The sequence below is a fragment of the Pocillopora verrucosa genome, chromosome 9 (assembly GCF_036669915.1).
Source record: "Pocillopora verrucosa isolate sample1 chromosome 9, ASM3666991v2, whole genome shotgun sequence".
NCBI classification, from domain to species: Eukaryota; Metazoa; Cnidaria; class Anthozoa; order Scleractinia; family Pocilloporidae; genus Pocillopora; species Pocillopora verrucosa.
Window position 1 is genome coordinate 5,248,756 of NC_089320.1, and position 19,203 is coordinate 5,267,958.

At 35.9% G+C, this 19,203-nt stretch overlaps 1 protein-coding gene across 4 annotated transcripts in view; it reads right to left on the reverse strand.

The window, feature by feature from the left end:
* Window positions 1–19,203, reverse strand: part of LOC131791930 (uncharacterized) — a 50,826-nt gene that overhangs the window by 20,424 nt on the left and 11,199 nt on the right. For 3 of the 4 annotated variants that reach the window (XM_066172314.1, XM_066172315.1, XM_066172316.1), the window contains exons 5-25: window positions 18,917–18,974; window positions 17,599–17,690; window positions 16,021–16,120; window positions 15,583–15,636; window positions 15,090–15,143; window positions 14,327–14,380; window positions 13,611–13,664; window positions 12,835–12,888; window positions 11,442–11,495; window positions 11,033–11,070; window positions 10,729–10,861; window positions 10,012–10,233; window positions 9,344–9,461; window positions 8,965–9,056; window positions 8,516–8,677; window positions 6,845–7,492; window positions 5,982–6,241; window positions 3,085–3,189; window positions 1,775–1,879; window positions 1,470–1,571; window positions 131–235 (exon numbers count right to left, since the gene is read on the reverse strand). In XM_066172314.1, the coding sequence (XP_066028411.1) occupies window positions 131–235; window positions 1,470–1,571; window positions 1,775–1,879; window positions 3,085–3,189; window positions 5,982–6,241; window positions 6,845–7,492; window positions 8,516–8,677; window positions 8,965–9,056; window positions 9,344–9,461; window positions 10,012–10,233; window positions 10,729–10,861; window positions 11,033–11,070; window positions 11,442–11,495; window positions 12,835–12,888; window positions 13,611–13,664; window positions 14,327–14,380; window positions 15,090–15,143; window positions 15,583–15,636; window positions 16,021–16,120; window positions 17,599–17,690; window positions 18,917–18,974 (2,664 nt within the window). Of the gene's footprint in view, window positions 1–130; window positions 236–1,469; window positions 1,572–1,774; window positions 1,880–3,084; window positions 3,190–5,981; window positions 6,242–6,844; window positions 7,493–8,515; window positions 8,678–8,964; window positions 9,057–9,343; window positions 9,462–10,011; window positions 10,234–10,728; window positions 10,862–11,032; window positions 11,071–11,441; window positions 11,496–12,834; window positions 12,889–13,610; window positions 13,665–14,326; window positions 14,381–15,089; window positions 15,144–15,582; window positions 15,637–16,020; window positions 16,121–17,598; window positions 17,691–18,916; window positions 18,975–19,203 lie in introns of those variants that run through there. The other variant, XM_066172317.1, reaches the window with a different exon arrangement.

The following is a 19,203-nucleotide window of genomic DNA, read 5'->3' on the forward strand; positions in this document are numbered from 1 at the left end:
AAGCATGATTTCCAGAATATATTACAGAATTTCACAAAACAGTAACCACACTGTTATCTGTCTTCAGAAACCTAAATTCAAAATTGTGACAAAAAACTATTTCATAAACACAGTTAAGCTTAAAACCTACCATGCTCCCACTTTGGTTGACATCAGCTCCTTTCTTTACAAGTAGATGAACAGTGTTAGTGAATTCATTCCTGGCTACTCCAACTATTGAAATGTCACCAATCGACTGGATAGGGAAAAAAGAAAAGTAGATAAAAAGCTGAACCTTTAATGAATAAAATTAATAAAAATTCAAATTTACACCGGAACCAACTACACTTCACAGGTTCAGGAGCACGGGTTGAGTTGGACCATGGGTATTATTGTGTGGAAATCTAAAATCTAGAGGTTCTTGATTTTGGATCCAGTTCCCACCCATATTGTAAATTTGTCAATTGACAGCTTCGTATCAGTCTCTCCCCACACTAAAAAGGAAGCATGTGATCCAAAGTCAAATAAACATTCTCAAGAATATAACTATTACTGCACAGAAGTTGTAATATCATTTACGCAGACATACAAATCCTCTGTATTTCCCTACATCTTTTATTATATGATAATTTACTACGACCTTCTGAACGGGTATACTTCTTTCTCCACGACCAGTAAGTGGTATATATTAAAATTTATGGTAACTGATGTTAAATATTCTTCTTCTTAGTGGTACCAAGTTGGTGGGAATAAGACCCCTTAGCAGAAATTTTTTCTACGGTTCTCGTTTCGCATAATACGACAAAATTCAGTCCTTCTCAAGAAAATTCACCTCCATGGTGCTTACAGCGTTCCTTCCAACTATCACACTCTTAGCTTGTTCCAGGCATTTAGTTAGTACAACAGAGCAAAATAAAACGAAAGGCACGATGGCAGCTGTGGAGCAAAAATGATGAAGCATGTTTCGCTTAGGTTAGGCAAGTAGTTGACAAAACGGAGCAAAACAAATGCGATTTTTGAATAGAAGAATATGTTTCAAAATCCTTCTCCTTTTAAAAGTTATCAACACATCGCTAAGCAATTATCTGGCCGGAAAGTTTTGTAAACAAGGATTATATAACAATAGAAAATCTGTTGCACGCATCTAAAAAACAAGACATTCACAAGTTTTGCCCAAATTCAGCCCTTCTTTGAATAAAACTATGGTCTCCAAATATTTTCTGCCTTACTTTTGATCCATGGCTTTTGTCGATGCAAAGTTCCCTTCCAGTTTAACCGCGAGTTATTCATTTCCGGTCCGATCAAAGAGTACACTATTTGGCGCTTAAAATATTTAAATGAAAACTAAATAAGCTAAGCAACATTCGATTCGGAAAATAAGGGACATTTTACTTTTCAAGCGACAAAATAAGCTTTAGAGTTAACGAAAGTTAGATTCCCAAACGTAAGGAAACTTTAGATAACATCTACCATTTATACTTCTAACGTACCCATTCTCCTTTGTTGACATCAGCTCCGTTCTCTATGAGCAACCGAACAATATCAGTGTGACCGTTTCTTGCAGCTGCAGTGAGTGGAGAGTGCTCACAAAACTAAGAAAAAAAACACAATGAGAAATGTACAGTAATATATAAAGAACATATTCCCTTCTTTAATGATCGACGTAAGGATATATGGTTGAGACTACTACACTCTGCAGCTTTTTTTAAGCATAAGGTAAGAAGGAGTATTACATGAACAGCCATAAGATGTTCACTAAACCCTACATAACTAATACAATAAGCTATTAACGTACCCAATTTACAGTTTTGTTCTGGACAATAGCCTCCTTTAAAAATAACCAAATAATATCTGTTTGGCCTTTCCTTGCTGCCAAAATGAGTTTAGTGACCTTTGAAATCTAGGAAAGAAGAAACACAATGACCAAGTACAGTAATATATAAAGTGCATATCATCTTCTTTTATGACTAACATAAGGATACAAGGTTGAATCTGCCTTTGAGACGACTACACTTTAGAGGTTTTTTTTTTAACATAATGTCAGAATGGGTATTACTTTGAGCAACAGTTCGCCACTGAAATCCCATGGATTCATACTTAACAATACTCAATTTGGAAATAAGTGGACATCTAATTCTTTAAGTTGACAGAAAAAGGTGTAGAGTTAACGATAGTTTGATTTCCAAACGTGATAGGACTCATTAAGGCTCGAAAATAAAATTGTACTAGCTGATTCCAAGTAACGCTCTGCAACGTTTGGACTATTCTTTGAGACAATAAATATTATATCTAGGAGTTGATATTTCCTAAATGCATCGTTCAACAAAAGATTTCGTTTGTAAATCTGGCTGTAACATCTAATAAACGATTCAAGCATGGTGAATACATGTGCGTATGTCCAATACACAAACATGTGTACGTTTTGCGCTTCTAAACAACGAATCTGGCACTTCTTTAAGTAAAGCTAAAAAAAAAGGGGCAACGTGAATGAAATAACAGGGTGACCCTCATGACATGGCTTCTGTCTCTGCCGCATGATCCACAGTTCAGGATACTTACTTACTTACTTACTTAAGGATTCTTCCTTGGGGATAAGAAATATTACGCTAATTAATTATGATAAAAGCTGAAATAACTTTATACCTGAAAAACATGATCATTTAGCTTACACCATAAAATAATCATGGATATGCCTAGATTTCATTAGGGTGTTAGAGTTATTCACAAGAAGATTTCAAATAAAAGCAATCCCAATATTTTAAAACTTCATACACAAAAGTGGAGAATGAGACTTAAAGAGTATGTTTGAGAGTAATTACTGTTGTCATCTAACCCGTTTTAACTGAAAACAAATGTCTGTTACCACAGAATAAATCAGTCAACTTAGTTCTCTGTGTTTCAAACAGGCGCCAAATGGAAGGACTCTCGAGTGCTCTTTGAAATATAACTTTAAAAGAAATAAACAGATTCTTTGAGTCACTGTGGTCTAAAAGCATGATTTCCAGAATATATTACAGAATTTCACAAAACAGTAACCACACGGTTATCAGTGACAAAAACGGTGACAAAAACTATTTCATTATTACAGTTAAGCTTAAAACCTACCATGCTCCCACTTTGGTTGACATCAGCGCCTTTCTCTACAAGTAGCCGAACAGTTTCAGTGTAACCATTCCTGGCTGCTTCAACTATTGAAATGTCACCAATCGACTAGAGAAGAAAAAAAAGAAAGGTAGATAAAAAGCTGAACGAATTTACTTTAATTAGTAAAATTAATAAAAATTCAAATATACTCCGGGACCAACTACACTTCACAGGTTCGGGAGCAAGATGTTACCATGAGCTTTATTATTAAACCTAAGGGTTCTTGATTTTGGATCCAGTTCCCACCCATACTGTAAATTTGTCAATTGAAAGCTTTGTATCAGTCTTTTCCCACACTAAAAAGGAAGCATGTGATCCTTACTCAAATAAGAATTCTCAGGAATATGACTATTATTGCACAGAAGTTGTAGTATCATTTACGCAGACATACAAATTCTCTGGATTTCCCTGCATTGTTTATTATATGTTGACTTACTATGACCTTTTGAATGGGCATACTTACATTCTTTACGACCAGTAAGAGGTATATATGTAATTTATGCTAACGGATGTTAAATATTCTTCTCCTTAGTGGTATCAAGTTGGTTGGAATAAGACCCTATAGCAGAACTTTCTACAATGGTTTTCCTTTGGCAGAACACTACAAAATTTTTTTCTCAAGAAAATTCATTTTCATGGTGCTTACAGTGTTTCTCCCAACTACCACACTCTTAGCCTGTTCCAGGCATTTAGTCAATACAGCAGAGCAAAATAAAACAAAAGGCACGATGGTAGCAGTGGAGCAAAATGAGGAAGCATGTTTCGGTCGGGTCAGGCAAGCAGTTGTGAAAACGGAACAAAACAAATGCGATAGTAGCAGCAGAGAAAAAAATGAAGAAACAGGTTTAGGTCGGGTAGCTTGAGGAACACGTTCCTTACGCAACCCGACCCAAACTTCCCTGGTTCTTTGCTCAACAGCTACAGGACTGGTGTATATTGTGCAATTTACTATCACGTTCTTTTTATAAACAAACTCCCTGAAACAGGCTACCACATTCTCCACAGAGATAAAATACTTAAAATGATCATCAAAGTTGCAATGGTTTTGATAAATAAATTGAAGGAAATGGTAAATTGTGAAGGGAAGACCATAAACATTTTGTCACGAATGAGAACAGAAACCTGGACAACAAGCTGCCCCTGCTTTGAGGCAAGATCTCTTGCACAAGAAAAAATATGGGCGAAAAAAATGACGAATAAAAATTTGTGGTTGGTGCGCCATGCCAAACTCTGGGAGTGAGGTACACGAAAAGGTGGGCCCTACTTTTCCGGCCTCACTCCCAGAGTTTTGTGAGTGAAGACCCACCTTTGTGTGCGCCTCCCTTCCACAGTTCAGCGCAGCACGCTAACATAATTTTTTTTTTATCTCTGACTTTTTTAAACTCGTGATACGGACTTCGACAAAAAGCTGGGACTGTTTGCAGTCAGACAAAGACTAAAATTATGTGTCCCCCATGAGAAATGAAACCTCAGGCCTTGTGGTATTATGGTCAGCTGACTCTCTACCACTCTACTACAGAGAACGCATTGGTGAACTTATCCTATGTAAACTAAGTTCACATGTATGTCACTGAAAACTGCTTAGATCAGCAATGCAGCAAACATTGTGTATGTAAACAGATTGAGAAAGATGTTAAGTTTTAAGCTTGATTTTTTTTATTCAACAATTAAGATTAAAACTTGCAATGTGAATCTGGCTGCCATTTTTAAGAACTTTGTTGCTTTTCGTGTTAAGGCACTATTTTCAAGAAGGCAATATTGCATGAAAAAATGACTAAACGTTTTGAACTAGGTTCAGTACCAAGGATTTATGACCATACAAGGTATATTGACCAAGGCTAAAATTTCTCAAAAGAAATGGAAATTCAGACATTAGTGTCTTCATCAGGGGTGATCTAAACGTTGCAACAAGGGGTCCTTTTATATTATCATAGTAACGCTCTTGATGAAAGGGAACCAGCGACTGGTTTTGCTGTTATTCCTTACATACAGGGTGTTACGGAACTCATCAAGAGAATTTTGAATAGCTACAACGTTAAGTTGCTCAAAAACCTTTTCAGACTTTGGGGCATATTTTCGCCAAACCTAAGGATCCTGTCACGAAAGAACAACGAACCGATGCCAGTTATTCTATTCCTTGCAATGACTGTGACAACGAATACATCGGACAGACCAAACGTCAGTTTGGTACACGGTTGAAAGAGCACCAAAAAGCGGTTTTCCTTTGCAAAAAGGAAAATTCAGCTTTATCGGAGCATACATGCCTAACTAACCATACAATTGGGTGGGATAATTCTAAAAATTATCACCACTAATCGGCGTTACCACCAGCGCCTTTGTTTGGAGGCTTGGTATATTAACTCCGCCCACGCTCCTTTAAATCGTGACGACGGCGGTTTGCTTCCTGACGCCTATTTACACCTCGTCAGAAAAAAGGCCACTAATTAATGATCATATAAAAGGACCCCTTGTTGCAGCGTTTAGATCACCCCTGATGAAGGCACTAGACAGGAGTGTCGAAAGGCTGGGTCTATGAATTATAACTTCTTCGGTTACATTCATTAAATCTGCAAACCAGAGTGGCATCAAACTATGTCTGATTGTCCACCTGGTGGCCGTGTCAACTTTAATATATTTGAAATGGAAATTGTTTGAGCTTAGTAGCTTATAATATAATAATGAAAGGAGACTGAGCACTAACACAGATTTACATTTACAGTTTCAAATACTTAATACTTGATTAATGACATAACTGATGAATGACATGTATACAGTCATTGGCTGATTTATACATGCACTCACTTTATCTTGTGAAACATTGTGTAAAGGTCTGCAAAAACTATACATAACAAACCCACCTGGCTCTCTTCATTCTCCACTCTAGGACCACGACTCTGAACAGAGGTATCATCTGGTAATGATAAGCGAGTATGAAAGTCCCCTTGTTCAGAAATAAGCCCCTGTTCTTGGCTTAAATCTTCCTCTGAATCAAAGATATCTTTCTCCACACCTCCATCAGTCTTACTTGGTTCCATAGATGATATTTCCCATCTTGAATGCTCATTCTTTCCAGTATCTTCATTCTCACAAAGATTAAACCAACTGGCGAGACCTTCCCCTTCAATAATTGTTGGCAACATATCATGGCTCATTTAAGTTTCCTTGTTAGTGACATTATGCAAATACTGAGTTGGTTTTAAACAGGTTCTTAAGATTTTCCTGCTTTAGAATAATCCTAGTCCTAGATCCAACTTTCTGGGAAGTGAAGGGATGGCTTATGAATGGATGGAATTGTATTTAGATGACAATTGGAAGCAGTATCTAGGTTTGAAAGAGAGCTAATCAAAAATACAGCAATTGTCTCAATTACTGCGTTTCTTTGATCTAATGCCACAGCTCTCACTACCGGTATTTCTTCAAACAAGTTTCTATTTGTATATAAAACCAAATCTCTCAACCAATAAAACCCCTGAATGGTATCAATAAGACAAAAATGTTAAAATGACTATGAACACATAATTCCTAGCCATAACCTGTGGTTCCATAACACTCTGCCATTTCTGTGTAACTAATTCTTGAAATAAATATCAAAAATTCAGTTTAAGGCATGCAACAGGAATTTGTAAACACTGAATAGTTATTTTTATCAGCATACAAATGTTTCTTTCGGCAAGGAGAGAGTTAAAAATAATTGTACTCTCATTTGCATCAGAATATTTACCTGATTCTTCCCATTCCTGACCTGAGTGTATTTCCTCATCACTACATTGTTGAGGGGCCATGTTTAATTTGCTGTCTCCATTCCACAGAGGGTTGCTTAAGGGAGATTGAGCTACCTCTTGAGTAATTGGTTCAGGATGTGTTGCTGATTGCTGGTTTGAAGTTACAGAACAAATTGATTCTGAAAGTTGTGGTTCAGCATTTGTGTGAAGTGTCTCAAAAAGTTCATCATCTTGGTACTGACTTTCTTCATTCTCCACATTAAGAGTAGGAACATCAAGACAATGTACTGGGGTATCATCATGTGATGCTAACAGTGTATGTGAGGTTCCTTCTTCAGAATAAAAAACCCATTCCTGACTCGAATCCTGCTTTTCATTGTGGTCATCTTTTCCACAATTTTCTTCAGACTCTTTTGACTCTGGCAGAGATGTGTTCCATTTATGACAAACACCACATCCAACAAATGTATTGTCACCAATGCTATCCTCAGTGGTGAAGCCCTCTGTCATTGGTGCTAGGATTTCATGGCTCACATCAAGTTTACTGTAAACAGCTTTGTATGAATTTTGAGTTGATTCTGTTTCAGGGATGGCTTCTAGAGATTTGCTTGATCTAGAATTCACCCAGGAAAATGAAAGTGAAGAATCTGGATAAAGAAGATAAAAATAAAAGTCACTCCATATATTATTAAACAAAGAGACAGTGTCATCAAAACAAGATTTATAATCATGAATGACTTTAATTTACTAATCACAGTACCTACAAAAAATTCTCAGAAATTTTGAGAAAAGACACCACTGGTGAACTGGAGCTCTAGAACTCAGCAGAAAATTATGTATTGAAAAGCAAAACGTTTTGTTAAAGGTGCACCTAACACTGAAAACCTGTTTTGCTCTCTTAAGGTTTCTGAGGTCAACACATTTCAAAACAATAATAAAGCCCAGAGGGTATCCAGTACATGCTGTGAGAAGGAACACTTTACATGAACATTTAAGTGTCAGAAGCACTTAGTTAGCGCAACAATTTACTGAAAAATGCCAAAAGCTCATGATGAATGTACTTCATCCTTTTGCTTTACATAACCATTTCAAAATTTAACCATAGGTAGCAAGTAAATAGCAAAGAAAATGAAGGGAAGTCAACAATATATGCTTTGATTAGTTGGTAACAGGAATTTATGTCATGATAAACAAATCAGACTCCCGCTTCACAGTCCTCCAATTTTGTTAATCACTTATGATTACAGGCCAAATTGGACTCCACTCGTTCCTATTACCATCATATAAAATGCTATTATGTGCTTTTGCCAATGTTATATTGTTATGGTTATAAAAAAGCAGATCCGCTTCTAAATAAAACCAGCAGGGAACACATTATTTCAACCAATAGGCTGGAATTATGGAAATCAACAATCCTAAAAGAGGCAGTATATGACTTTTAAACAAGAATAATTGTCTCTGATCATCCCAGCCAACATGAAATGTATGTGTGAAACAGTTTACTAAATACATATATACAAAGTGTTTATATAAACCCCCATAGTGACACATAACACTTACCTTTCCCCATGTAAGTGATTTTTTCTGAATCTCAAAAGCACTTATTTTTATGACAACTGGGTTGATTATGAAACAGGGAAATCAATCAAATGAAAACCAAAATCACCAACCATTGAAAGTTTCACTCCAGTTATCTGGATCAGACAGTGAAGCGCTGTCATCTTCAGATGACATACATGAAGAATTCTCAGCATCAGCAAAATAGTTTTCTTCCCTTTCTTGAGAACATGTCTGTTGATTGCCCTTAAAATTCTCTTCATCGTGAGAGCAAGCTGCGATAAAGAACAAATCACACCTTAATGAGTGGGCTTTGTGAGACCTTAACTTGTACAAAACAGCAAAAGTGTTACTCCTTTTGAAATCATCATGAAGAGATAACAGGAATATTAGGGTGTAGAAAAAGTTAGATAAAATCAACTTCATAATTATCTATAACTAAGAAATAGTGTTAAATCCAAGGAAGGGCAGGCATGGAGTAACCACAAAAGATTGCAAATAGGTAGAGTTTTTGGACTGCAAAAAGAGCATCACCTGTTCATTTAATATCATTTAGACTAACCCAATTTTCTGCACAACCCATCAAAAGCATTTGAAAGTTTCAACCACGTATCTGTATTGGAATGAATTGGGTGGAAGCTTTGCTCTGATAACCTGTAAATAACTCAATATTAGCAAATATACAATGTTTGTAATGAAACATGCAGCTTGCATGGTGCTGGAGTGGAATGTAGAGCTGATTAGAGAAAACCAGAGTTAGTTTAAGTTATGTACCCTCACAGTTACCGTCTGTCTGTATGTCTAGCTTTCTTTTTAAAAGCAGAACTTTCATCAATGAGCAAAGGACTAAAATACTAAAACCATGCTTTTCTATCGAGACCAAAATAATGTTGACTCTGAAACACTAATCTCTGAATACAAATACAATTTAATGGATTTACCATTTCACAAAATCTTGGAAGTGTTGCACCAGGTCTTCATACTCGTCATCCATGACTGTATTCTCCACTGGTGAAGATCTGTCTTGACAACTATCATTCAGAGCACCTGTTGCTTGCCCTATCAATTCATATCAAAAGTACAGAACATTGAGGCACACTACCACAATGTATATGACCTTTCCTCTATATTCTGATCCTGAATAATCATAACTTTAGCAATCACTTAATCTGTATGTACATGAGATGACTGTTGAAAAGCCAGAATGAATTTAAGGGCCTAGCTACATTATCAGCCACATTTTAGCCAACATGGCTATATTAACTCGATTGCTATGTGAAGAGTTTAATGCTGTACTTTAGTACAGCTGACAGGCTCAGAAAGGAGCTATTCGTGTTGTTTTGTTGATATGAACATGCTCTTGACATCGTAGAAAAAAGTGTTTGTGTAAGTATGCTTGTTACTATTGTAGCCAGCTATCAGGACATTGCTCAGGCTTCACCTGCTAATTTAGTCCATTAAAGCTAGAATAATTGTATCCATGTATTGTTTGTAGGACTCCTTCATTGCTTTAGATCGGTAAACAAATCAAAATGAGGGGGTTGTTTCTTCCTGGTGGAAATCATTGCCTATATTAATAATGTGTGTAACATAATTTAGTCAGATTCACCTGAATTTTGCTTGGCAGATGAGCTCTGAGTTGCAGATGACCTTTGATTCCACATATGTTTTCCCATCAGAGCAAACAGCTTAGACAAACCATCTGGGCCAAGCTGCACTGCTTGGAAGACAACTGTGTTCAATATGTCTTCATACTCAAAATCGGTTTCACCCAAAAACTCATCAGTGTCTGAAAACACACGTACTTTAACCACACCTGGTTCTTGGGCAGCTGAATTTAACAGATAGAAGACGACTGTTACAGTAGTTACGGCAGCTTTAATCCTCTAAATTCCAAGTATGACATCAAATATGTTACAAATACCTGATCCTGACCAGTACACTGCGATTCATAATATCAATTGATAGAAGTTTGCACAAATTTAAGCCTGAAAAAAAGATCTGACACCTTGATAAAGCTCATAGATATTTTCCAGGCTCCACTTTTGACTGATCCTTTGGTGATAATTCACATAAAATATGCGAGGATCAGTTGATCACCCACCCTGTAAACCATAGATCATCTGATCTGAATTTGGTACATGTATTCATAATTTATCTGAAAGATTACAAAACTTCTTCTCAAAGAAAAAGGAATGATTTCCTCTTTCACAAACTAACACTCATTTTATTTGGATCGATACAAGAGCAGTGGAAGTCAAGGTCAAAATGTGATGTGCAAATAAATAATTTGTCATATTCATAACTAAACATTACAGATGGTTACCTGGAATTGTCCCTTCCAAGGTTAACTTGTTCAACTTTGTTAAAGCTACCTGCTCATTTCCAAAATAGGCATATCCATACCGAATGTGCTCTGGAAGTTCTTCTTTCAAAGATATCTGGAAATCCCCTCCACCCTGCACACGAAAAATTACGTTACATAACATCAGAGAGCTCTTTCAAAATTCATTGCATGATGCCAATGTACCACAAACAATCCTTTCCAGCTCCCAGAGTGCATGCTACAAAGCTCAGATTACTTTTTAACTCCATAAAAACAAGAGGGAGATAAAACAATCAAAACTAACCTCTAAAGGACCTGATGAAGGACAGATCTTATGAACCACTAGAAAAAGTAGGAACCATTACAAAACATCATTTTCAATGTCAAAAGGATAATACTATGACATCAAATGATAACTATCAACCATTACATAAATCAGAAGGGTTAAATGTTTCAAGAAGAATTAGTTTACAGTCAACCATGCCTGTAAACATGCACCCTTGGGAAGTTCCATGAATACCCCGTTTAGATATAATCAAAATCAAATCTATATTCTTTATTCTGAGCCTCAAATGTATGGTTAACTTCATTCATTACAAAACTTTTAGACTGGAAACTGTGATATAGCAATTACATAACATTGTTAATACCCTGGATAGATGCTTTATTCTTCGCAGAAAAAAAAAATAGAGGAACTTAAAATGCAAACTTACACTGTTCTTGTTCAACATTCTGGTTAAGTTCCTCAACATCCATCTGGGGATGAGCTGTAAATTTTGCAACAATGAGACTGGTAAGGGACATGAATGCAAAATTCAATTCATGTCTCATGGCATGTGATATTTCATTGATACCATTGGTGTGCCCTTAAAGGTTCTTATAACCCACTAAGGAGAAAACATGCGTGAACAGAGCTGACCAGTGGAATAAATATGCAAGAAAAATGTTTAAGGGAAGTTTTGAAAAATTAGGATTTCATCAGAGGTTTTTTAAGTCCACTTGTAGTTAGAACCAATTGACCTGAAAATTTTCAATAAAATAACCATGCCCTTTACTAAAGTTCTTAGAAGTGCTAAGAAATACAATTATGTTAAATAAAAACTATGAACATGGGGTCAAATTCATCGTTTTTCTGAAAGGACACTGGTACAATTTTCATTTGCAAATATCAGGAAAATGGCTATAGATTTAAAGTAAATATCGATCAAAATAGGTTGTTCCTTCCAGACAAATTACACCATCATGAAGGATCAGTTTTCATACTAAGTTAGAAAATGATTGATATGGCAAATTACTGCCTCGGCCTCAGAACTGCCTCAAGCTGCTAATGGATAGGATTTGGCTCCATGTGACAACTCTGTACTAGTACACTTATGGGAAACACATTTTAGCATAGTTGAAGAATGAAGTACTTCACGACAATGAAATCAACACCAGATTTTCTTCCCTTGATAAATGACCCTTTGCTTTGGAAACCTTCATATACTAAGTTCAAGTCATTCAGTTTTGTTTTGTTTTGTTTGTTTTTTTTGGTGTGGGGGGGGGTTGCTTGCGTGCTCAATTTTTAAAGTTTTAAGTTTGACTCTTGGATGAGATGTTCTTCATTCTTGTGAAGCTGTAAATTGTTTCGTAAAACGGTGAAAAATCCTACCTTATATAGCTGTTGATCTTGTACTTCATTCAAGTCATCCATTTTTATTTTTGGTTTGCTTGTTTGCTTAATTTTTTCAGATGTTTTTAAATTTAACTCTCGAACATAGACTCAATAATACTGATCTAAAACTTGATTTTTTGAAAGAACTGTGAAAAATCCTGTCTTATAGCCGTTGATCTTATATTATTTTACTCCAACTAAAATCTCTTTTTTCTCCAAATCGGTTCTCATCAGTCGCATTTTCAGTTCAGTATTAAATTTCATGTAGTGAACAGCTTCATTTGTGTGCCAACTGTAACAATGAATGTAGTTGATTTATTACTTTTAATATATAGGTAATGCATAGTGGTTGTATCTCTTTGATCAACAGCAGAGTAAAGAATGAATTTCATAATTCCAATGAAATTTTAGTTTTCTTAATGGAATAGCTATCATTGAAAATGCAAACTTACACAGTTCTTGTTCAACAATGTGATTGGGTTCATCATCTTCCACCTGGGGATGAGCTATAAATTTTATAAACAATTAGACTGATGAGGGACATGAAAGCAAAATTTAATTTAAGCTTCATGGCATGTAAAATTTCATTACTACCATTGGTGCACCCACAAAGGTACTAAGTAAACCCACTAAAGAGAAAACATGCGCGAACAGAGCTGACTAGGGAATAAATATGTAAGAAAAGTGTTACAGGGAGTTTTATGACAAAATGGGATATGTCATCAGGGCATTTTTTAGTCCACTCCTGGCTAATAAAATTCGAATCCCTGGCACAATTTTGAGAAAATTCCCCATGCCCTTCAAAAAAATTCTTAAGAGGCTAAGAAATAAAAATAATTTTAAATGAACAATTATGAACATAGGGTTCAATTTCCCTTTTTTTCAAAATGATATTGAGACATGTATCATTTTCATTTGCAAAATTAATATCAGGAAAATAGCTAGATTCTAAGGAACTATTGATAAAAATAGGTTATCCCTTCCAATGAGTTCATCAACCCTTTAACTCCCACAGGAGATTAACTTGTAACTTCTCCCTATAAAATCCAAACATCATCCAGCAAAAAGGTAATGAGGATACTCAAAATTACAGTATCAGGTAGAACTTATTATCTTGACCTAACACCAACTTCTCATATCAATTTACAATGAAATGTTTTTCAGCTAGAGGGGGGAATTAATTATCTAATCTTGAGAGTTTAAGGGCTAAAATTACACTCTGGCTTACAAATTTCTTGTGCAACATCTTGGTTTGTCTCTTCAACCCCTGCATTGTTTTGAGCTGCAAAAACGGGCATATACAATTATGGCTAGCAACATGAAAGCATATACATGATAAGGGCTATTAATATCTCATTTTTTCATAGAAAAATGGAAGAATTATCATAGATAAATAAACAATCTGTAAATAGCTCTGGAAATGGAATTTCAGATGTAAATGCTAAAAACAACCTTGAAAACATAATGATAAGAGTACTAGAAATGCAGTTTATTGCATTTATGCTCAAGAATTTTTTAGTCGTTATGCCAAAGTTATGCTCAATGCTTGGAGTACAGCATCATGCCCAAAATTATGCTGGCATAAATTTTTTTAAGCCTATTGCCAACAGCAGTCCATCAAAGGTCTACTCTTACCCGGATGATCAGAGAAAACAATCAAATATTACTCCTGGATTCAAACTAATACTGTAAAACTACTAATTGTTATTGATTATAGTTTATAATCTCTTGAAAGAGTGTCTTGCATAGTTTCTTCACTCTCTGAACCATGGTCAACTGATGAAATTAAAGTGAAACACATTATCAGCATGACAGCTTGTGAATTTAGAGATTTTAGGATGTTCTCCAGTATTCTCCAACAGCAGAGTAAAGATGGAATTTCATAATTCTAATGAACTTTTAGTTTTCTTAATGGAATAACCATCATTGAAAATGCAAACTTACACTGTTCTTGTTCAACAATGTGGTTGGGTTCATCACCTTCCATCTGAGGATGAGCTATAAATTTTATAAACAATTAGACTGGAGAGGGACATGAAAGCAAAATTTAATTTAAGCATGTGAAATTTCATTACTACTATTGGTGCACCCACAAAGGTACTAAGTAAACCCACTTAAGAGAAAACATGCATGAACAGAGCTGACTAGGGAATAAATGTGTAAGAAAAGTGTTACAGGGAGTTTTATGACAAAATGGGATATGTCATCAGAGCATTTTTTATTCCACTCCTGACTAATAAAATTCAAATCCCTGGCACAGTTTCGAAAAAATTCCCCATGCCCTTCAAAACAATTCTTAAGAGGCTAAGAAATAAAAATAATTTTAAGTGAACAATTATGAACATAGTGTTCAATTTCCCTTTTTTTCAAAATGATATTGAGACATATACCATTTTCATTTGCAAATATCAGGAAAATGGCTAGATTTTAAGGAACTATTGATAAAAATAGGTTATCCCTTCCAATGAGTTCATCAACCCTTTAACTCCCACAGGAGATTAACTTGTAACTTCTCCCTATAAAATCCAAACATCATCCAGCAAAAAAGTAATGAGGATACTCAAAATTACAGTATCAGGTAGAACTTATTATCTTGACCTAACACCAACTTCTCATATCAATCTGCGATGAAATGTTTATCAGCTAAAGGGGAGAATTAATAATCTAATCTTGAGAGTTTAAGGGCTAAAATTACACTCTGGCTTACAAATTTCTTGCACAACATCTTGGTTTGTCTCTTCAACCCCTGCATTGTTTTGAGCTGCAAAAACGGGCATATATAATTATGGCTAGCAACATGAAAGCATATACATGATAAGGGCTATTAATATCTCATTTTTTCATAGAAAAATGGAAGAATTATCATAGATAAATAAACAATCTATAAATAGCTCTAGAAATGGAATTTCAGATGTATATGCTGAAAACAACCTTGAAAATGTAATGATAAGAGTACTAGAAATGCAGTTAATTGCATTTATGCTCAAGAATTTTTTAGTCGTTACGCCAAAGTTATGCTCAATGCTTGGAGTACAGCATCATGCCCAAAATTATGCTGGCATAATTTACTTAAGCCTATCACCAACAGCAGTCCATCAAAGGTCTACTCTTACCCGGATGATCAGAGAAAACAATCAAATATTACTCCTGGATTCAAACTAATACTGTAAAACTACTAATTATTATTGATTATAGCTTACAATTTCTTGAAAGAGTATCTTGCATAGTTTCTTTACTCTCTGAACCATGGTCAACTGATGAAATTAAAGTGAAACACATTATCAGCATGACAGCTTGTGTATTTAAAGATTTTAGGATATTCTCCAGTATTAGTTCAGTAAATTCAGATTTGAGGGGAAACTTTTGATAATTTCAAGTTTTTTGTCAAGTCCTATGGTAATACCGATTACTATATAAACGAAGGTTATTCAAATAACCATACTGAGGAAAGATACAAGTTGTAGTCCAATTTTTATTTGTGGTTCCCAAATTCTTTTCCTTTTTTCAAACTAATAGCAAAACAAATGTTTCCAACTCAAAACACAACGGATTACAAAATTTTGAACTAAACTTGAGAGTTATCGATCCATATGTATAACATAACTCATGTTAATTTCTGTTCTGTTAATTATACTTACTGGGTAGAAGCTCAAAAGCATCAATAGCCTCAATTAAATTTTCAGTCTCTGAATAATCACTGAAATTCCTTTTAAGTTCTTCACTGATAGAGTAAGACCACTGAAACCATGTAAAACATACAATCTAAAGTCATGGTGGTAAATTTGGTGTCCAAAGAAAAGAAGAGATTGACCATGCTAACAATAAAACTATTCCCCAAGAATTACAGCTGTAGATTATCCTCTTTCATTTCATAGGGTCACTCTAAGAGGGGGAAGGAATACAATTTTATGGAACTCTACAACTCAGTTGCACAAATCACCTGATCAAATTTTATTTTAGTATCAGAAAAGCTAAAGAGCAGCTTCATTTGAGTTTGAGTTCTGCTTAGAATGTAAATATTTGCATTCATGCTAGTGGCTTCTGTGTCATGCAACCGTGTGTCAAGCACTTTGTCTTTGGCCATTGTTTTTATTGCAAGGAATTAAATTGTTTCTTCAAAACATACCCAAGATCACGGCAAAGTCACTCCCCAAGCCCCCCTATATTAGAAACTACAAATCCCTCACCCCACAACCACAGTGATCTAGCCCACAGGTGGACCTGTGGCAGGGCATGAGCCTGACTGTGACAGATAAGCACAAAATCTATCTCCACCCCTTCCCTCCCCCCTCTCCCCCCCCCCCACCATAAGCTGAGCTGCCAGTCTGCTACCTGGCTTGAAAGCAGGTGATGCCTCTCTTCATGTGTAAAAACCCAGCCATCAGGTGTTTGTAATGTCAATTGAGCCCTCTTCCCACTGAGACCCATGCTTTTGACACTTAACCACCTTCCAGCCATGGAGTTTTAGCCCAATGGCTGAGGTATGAAAAGACACAAGGCTGAATACTAATCCTACAAAACCACCACCAAGATGAGTCAGACAAACCCCTTTCAACCTCAGAGTAATTCCAGTTGAGGAGGGTTCCAGAAACCTAACCCTCCTGCAAACGAGCTGTAGACACCCATCCTTGAATAGGCCAATGGCTGGGCTGCATGTGCAGGTACTAGCCTTCAAATTAAGGCCTCCCCTACACTTTAATTGGCCGCGCTGACTGACTGGTAGGCAAGTGTTTGCATTGTCAATAGAACCCCCTTCCAACTCTGATGCTTTGACACTCAACCACCTCCAGCTACATAGCCTAAGCCCACTAACTGAGCAGCAACAGGGCATAAACCTAACAATCAGTCAGGCAAAACAGCACACTGTCAAAGTAAGCTAAGAAGCCTCTTTCAACTTACAGGCAAACTAGTTCAAAACCTACCCAGCCTGCCCCTGTGCTTTAGAGAAACAACTCCCTTCATTTTCATTAATCTGAGGCAGATACATGTATGTTTCACATTAAAGGAAAAAAGCATTTGTCCCAATTATTTATTCTGTCATGCGTGGGCTCCTGATTTTGTATATATTTTTAAATTGCACCATTTTTTAAAATTGGGTGTATATATATGTATAATAAATATATATTTATATAGAAAGAATGCAGTACTCACTGTGAACTTTCTATAATTTGATGCAAAATAACACAACTAGATGTAGTAATAAGTTTTCAACATACCTCAACATCTCTATTTGGTCTGTATTTATCAGATTCTGGAGAACTGGGTTCAATAGTACTACTGAGGAGTGGATTTCTATGTCTTGAAGGGTCTTAGAAAGAAAAGGTAAATAAGCATTTCCAACAGTGCATGAACACACGTTTGTAGGCAAGTGAAGCTTTCAACATTTAGGATCATTTGAGACATTACAAGAAATGCAACTAATTCCAAGATCAGAGTGTCTGTGAGCCACATAACTCAGAAAATGTATTGTGAAAGAGTGATGAAGAGGGCAACTGATCCAATTGGTCACTGGGTTCATGCAGTGCTGGGGAGTTATTTTTTGACCTCTTTCTGGACCTGTAGTGCAAAACAGGGAGTTCTGGCACAAACCCAACATTGTGAATTGCTTCAATTGTTTATGATCTGATTTGAAAAAAGAACCGTGGGAACAGTTAAAGTTTTTGGCTGATTTATTAAATTCAGTTATCTTATGCAAACATCTGTGGCTAGATTGGTCAGTACCACTTTTGCACACAAAAATAATCGAGTGCTCCTCTGAGATAAAAGAAAACTCATTCAATTCACTGCATCATTTCTTAATATGTAATCAGTCAAAAACACTTGTGTTCACATAAACTGTTTTCTTTTTGTTCCAAGGCAGAAAACTTATAGGAATTTGTTATCATGTTATCAGATGTAAGAGAGAGAAGACCCTGTAAACATACAATCATCACCTTACAGTGCAAATATTATAGAGTGACTGTGAGTCACAATGTGACATAGGAAGATACAGAAAGATTTGGATGGCAGCATCTATAGTTGAAGAATTTTCCAACCTGTGAAGTGCTGCAAACAGCTGCCCTCTTTTTAAAATTCCCATTGAACTGGAGAAAGATGTTTTTGTCCTACCAAGAGCATGGGACATTAAGTAAAAATTCTGAGACCCCTTGAGAAATTGAACCTCAGAACTTTGGATTCTGCACTCTAATGCTCTTAATCACTGAGCCACAGAGACTTTACGGTGAGTGAGGTATATTACAAGGAGGTCTATTATGAAGTTCCTTCCTTGTGACAAGACAGAAAACATCTTTCTCCATTTCTTTACCAAGCTCAAATCTCTCTTATTCTATTTCCATTGAACTAGCTGACCAGTGAGAGTACACAAAGACTACAAAACCTTCATGCACTGGTTAGGGGATTCACTTAAATTAACAGGAAGTGATGGAAGGAGCAAACAAAAGAGTGACATTCAAAGTCCTACCAAAACTCAGAAAATGAACTCATTTTCTGAATGAAATTTAATTGAAAATTCTAAAAAACAAAAGCCATCATCACCTTCAGGAATATCCAATGTTTCAAAACCTGAGTCAGTATGGTCTTCTGATGAAGATTCCTTGGTAAAGAACAAATGCAACATATTCAGCATAGTATAAAGTAAAGTCCCTATTGCTGGCTTAGTATGTGCTAGATGCTAAAGGTAAAAATAGGTTAAGATAAAGATGAAATAAATGTGGATATCATGCATATTTTACAGTCCAAAATGAATTGAAGGAGGGAAAGCACAAAAATAGCTTTCTCCACAAGGAGACTGAAAAATTCCCCAACAATTTATTTAGTTACTT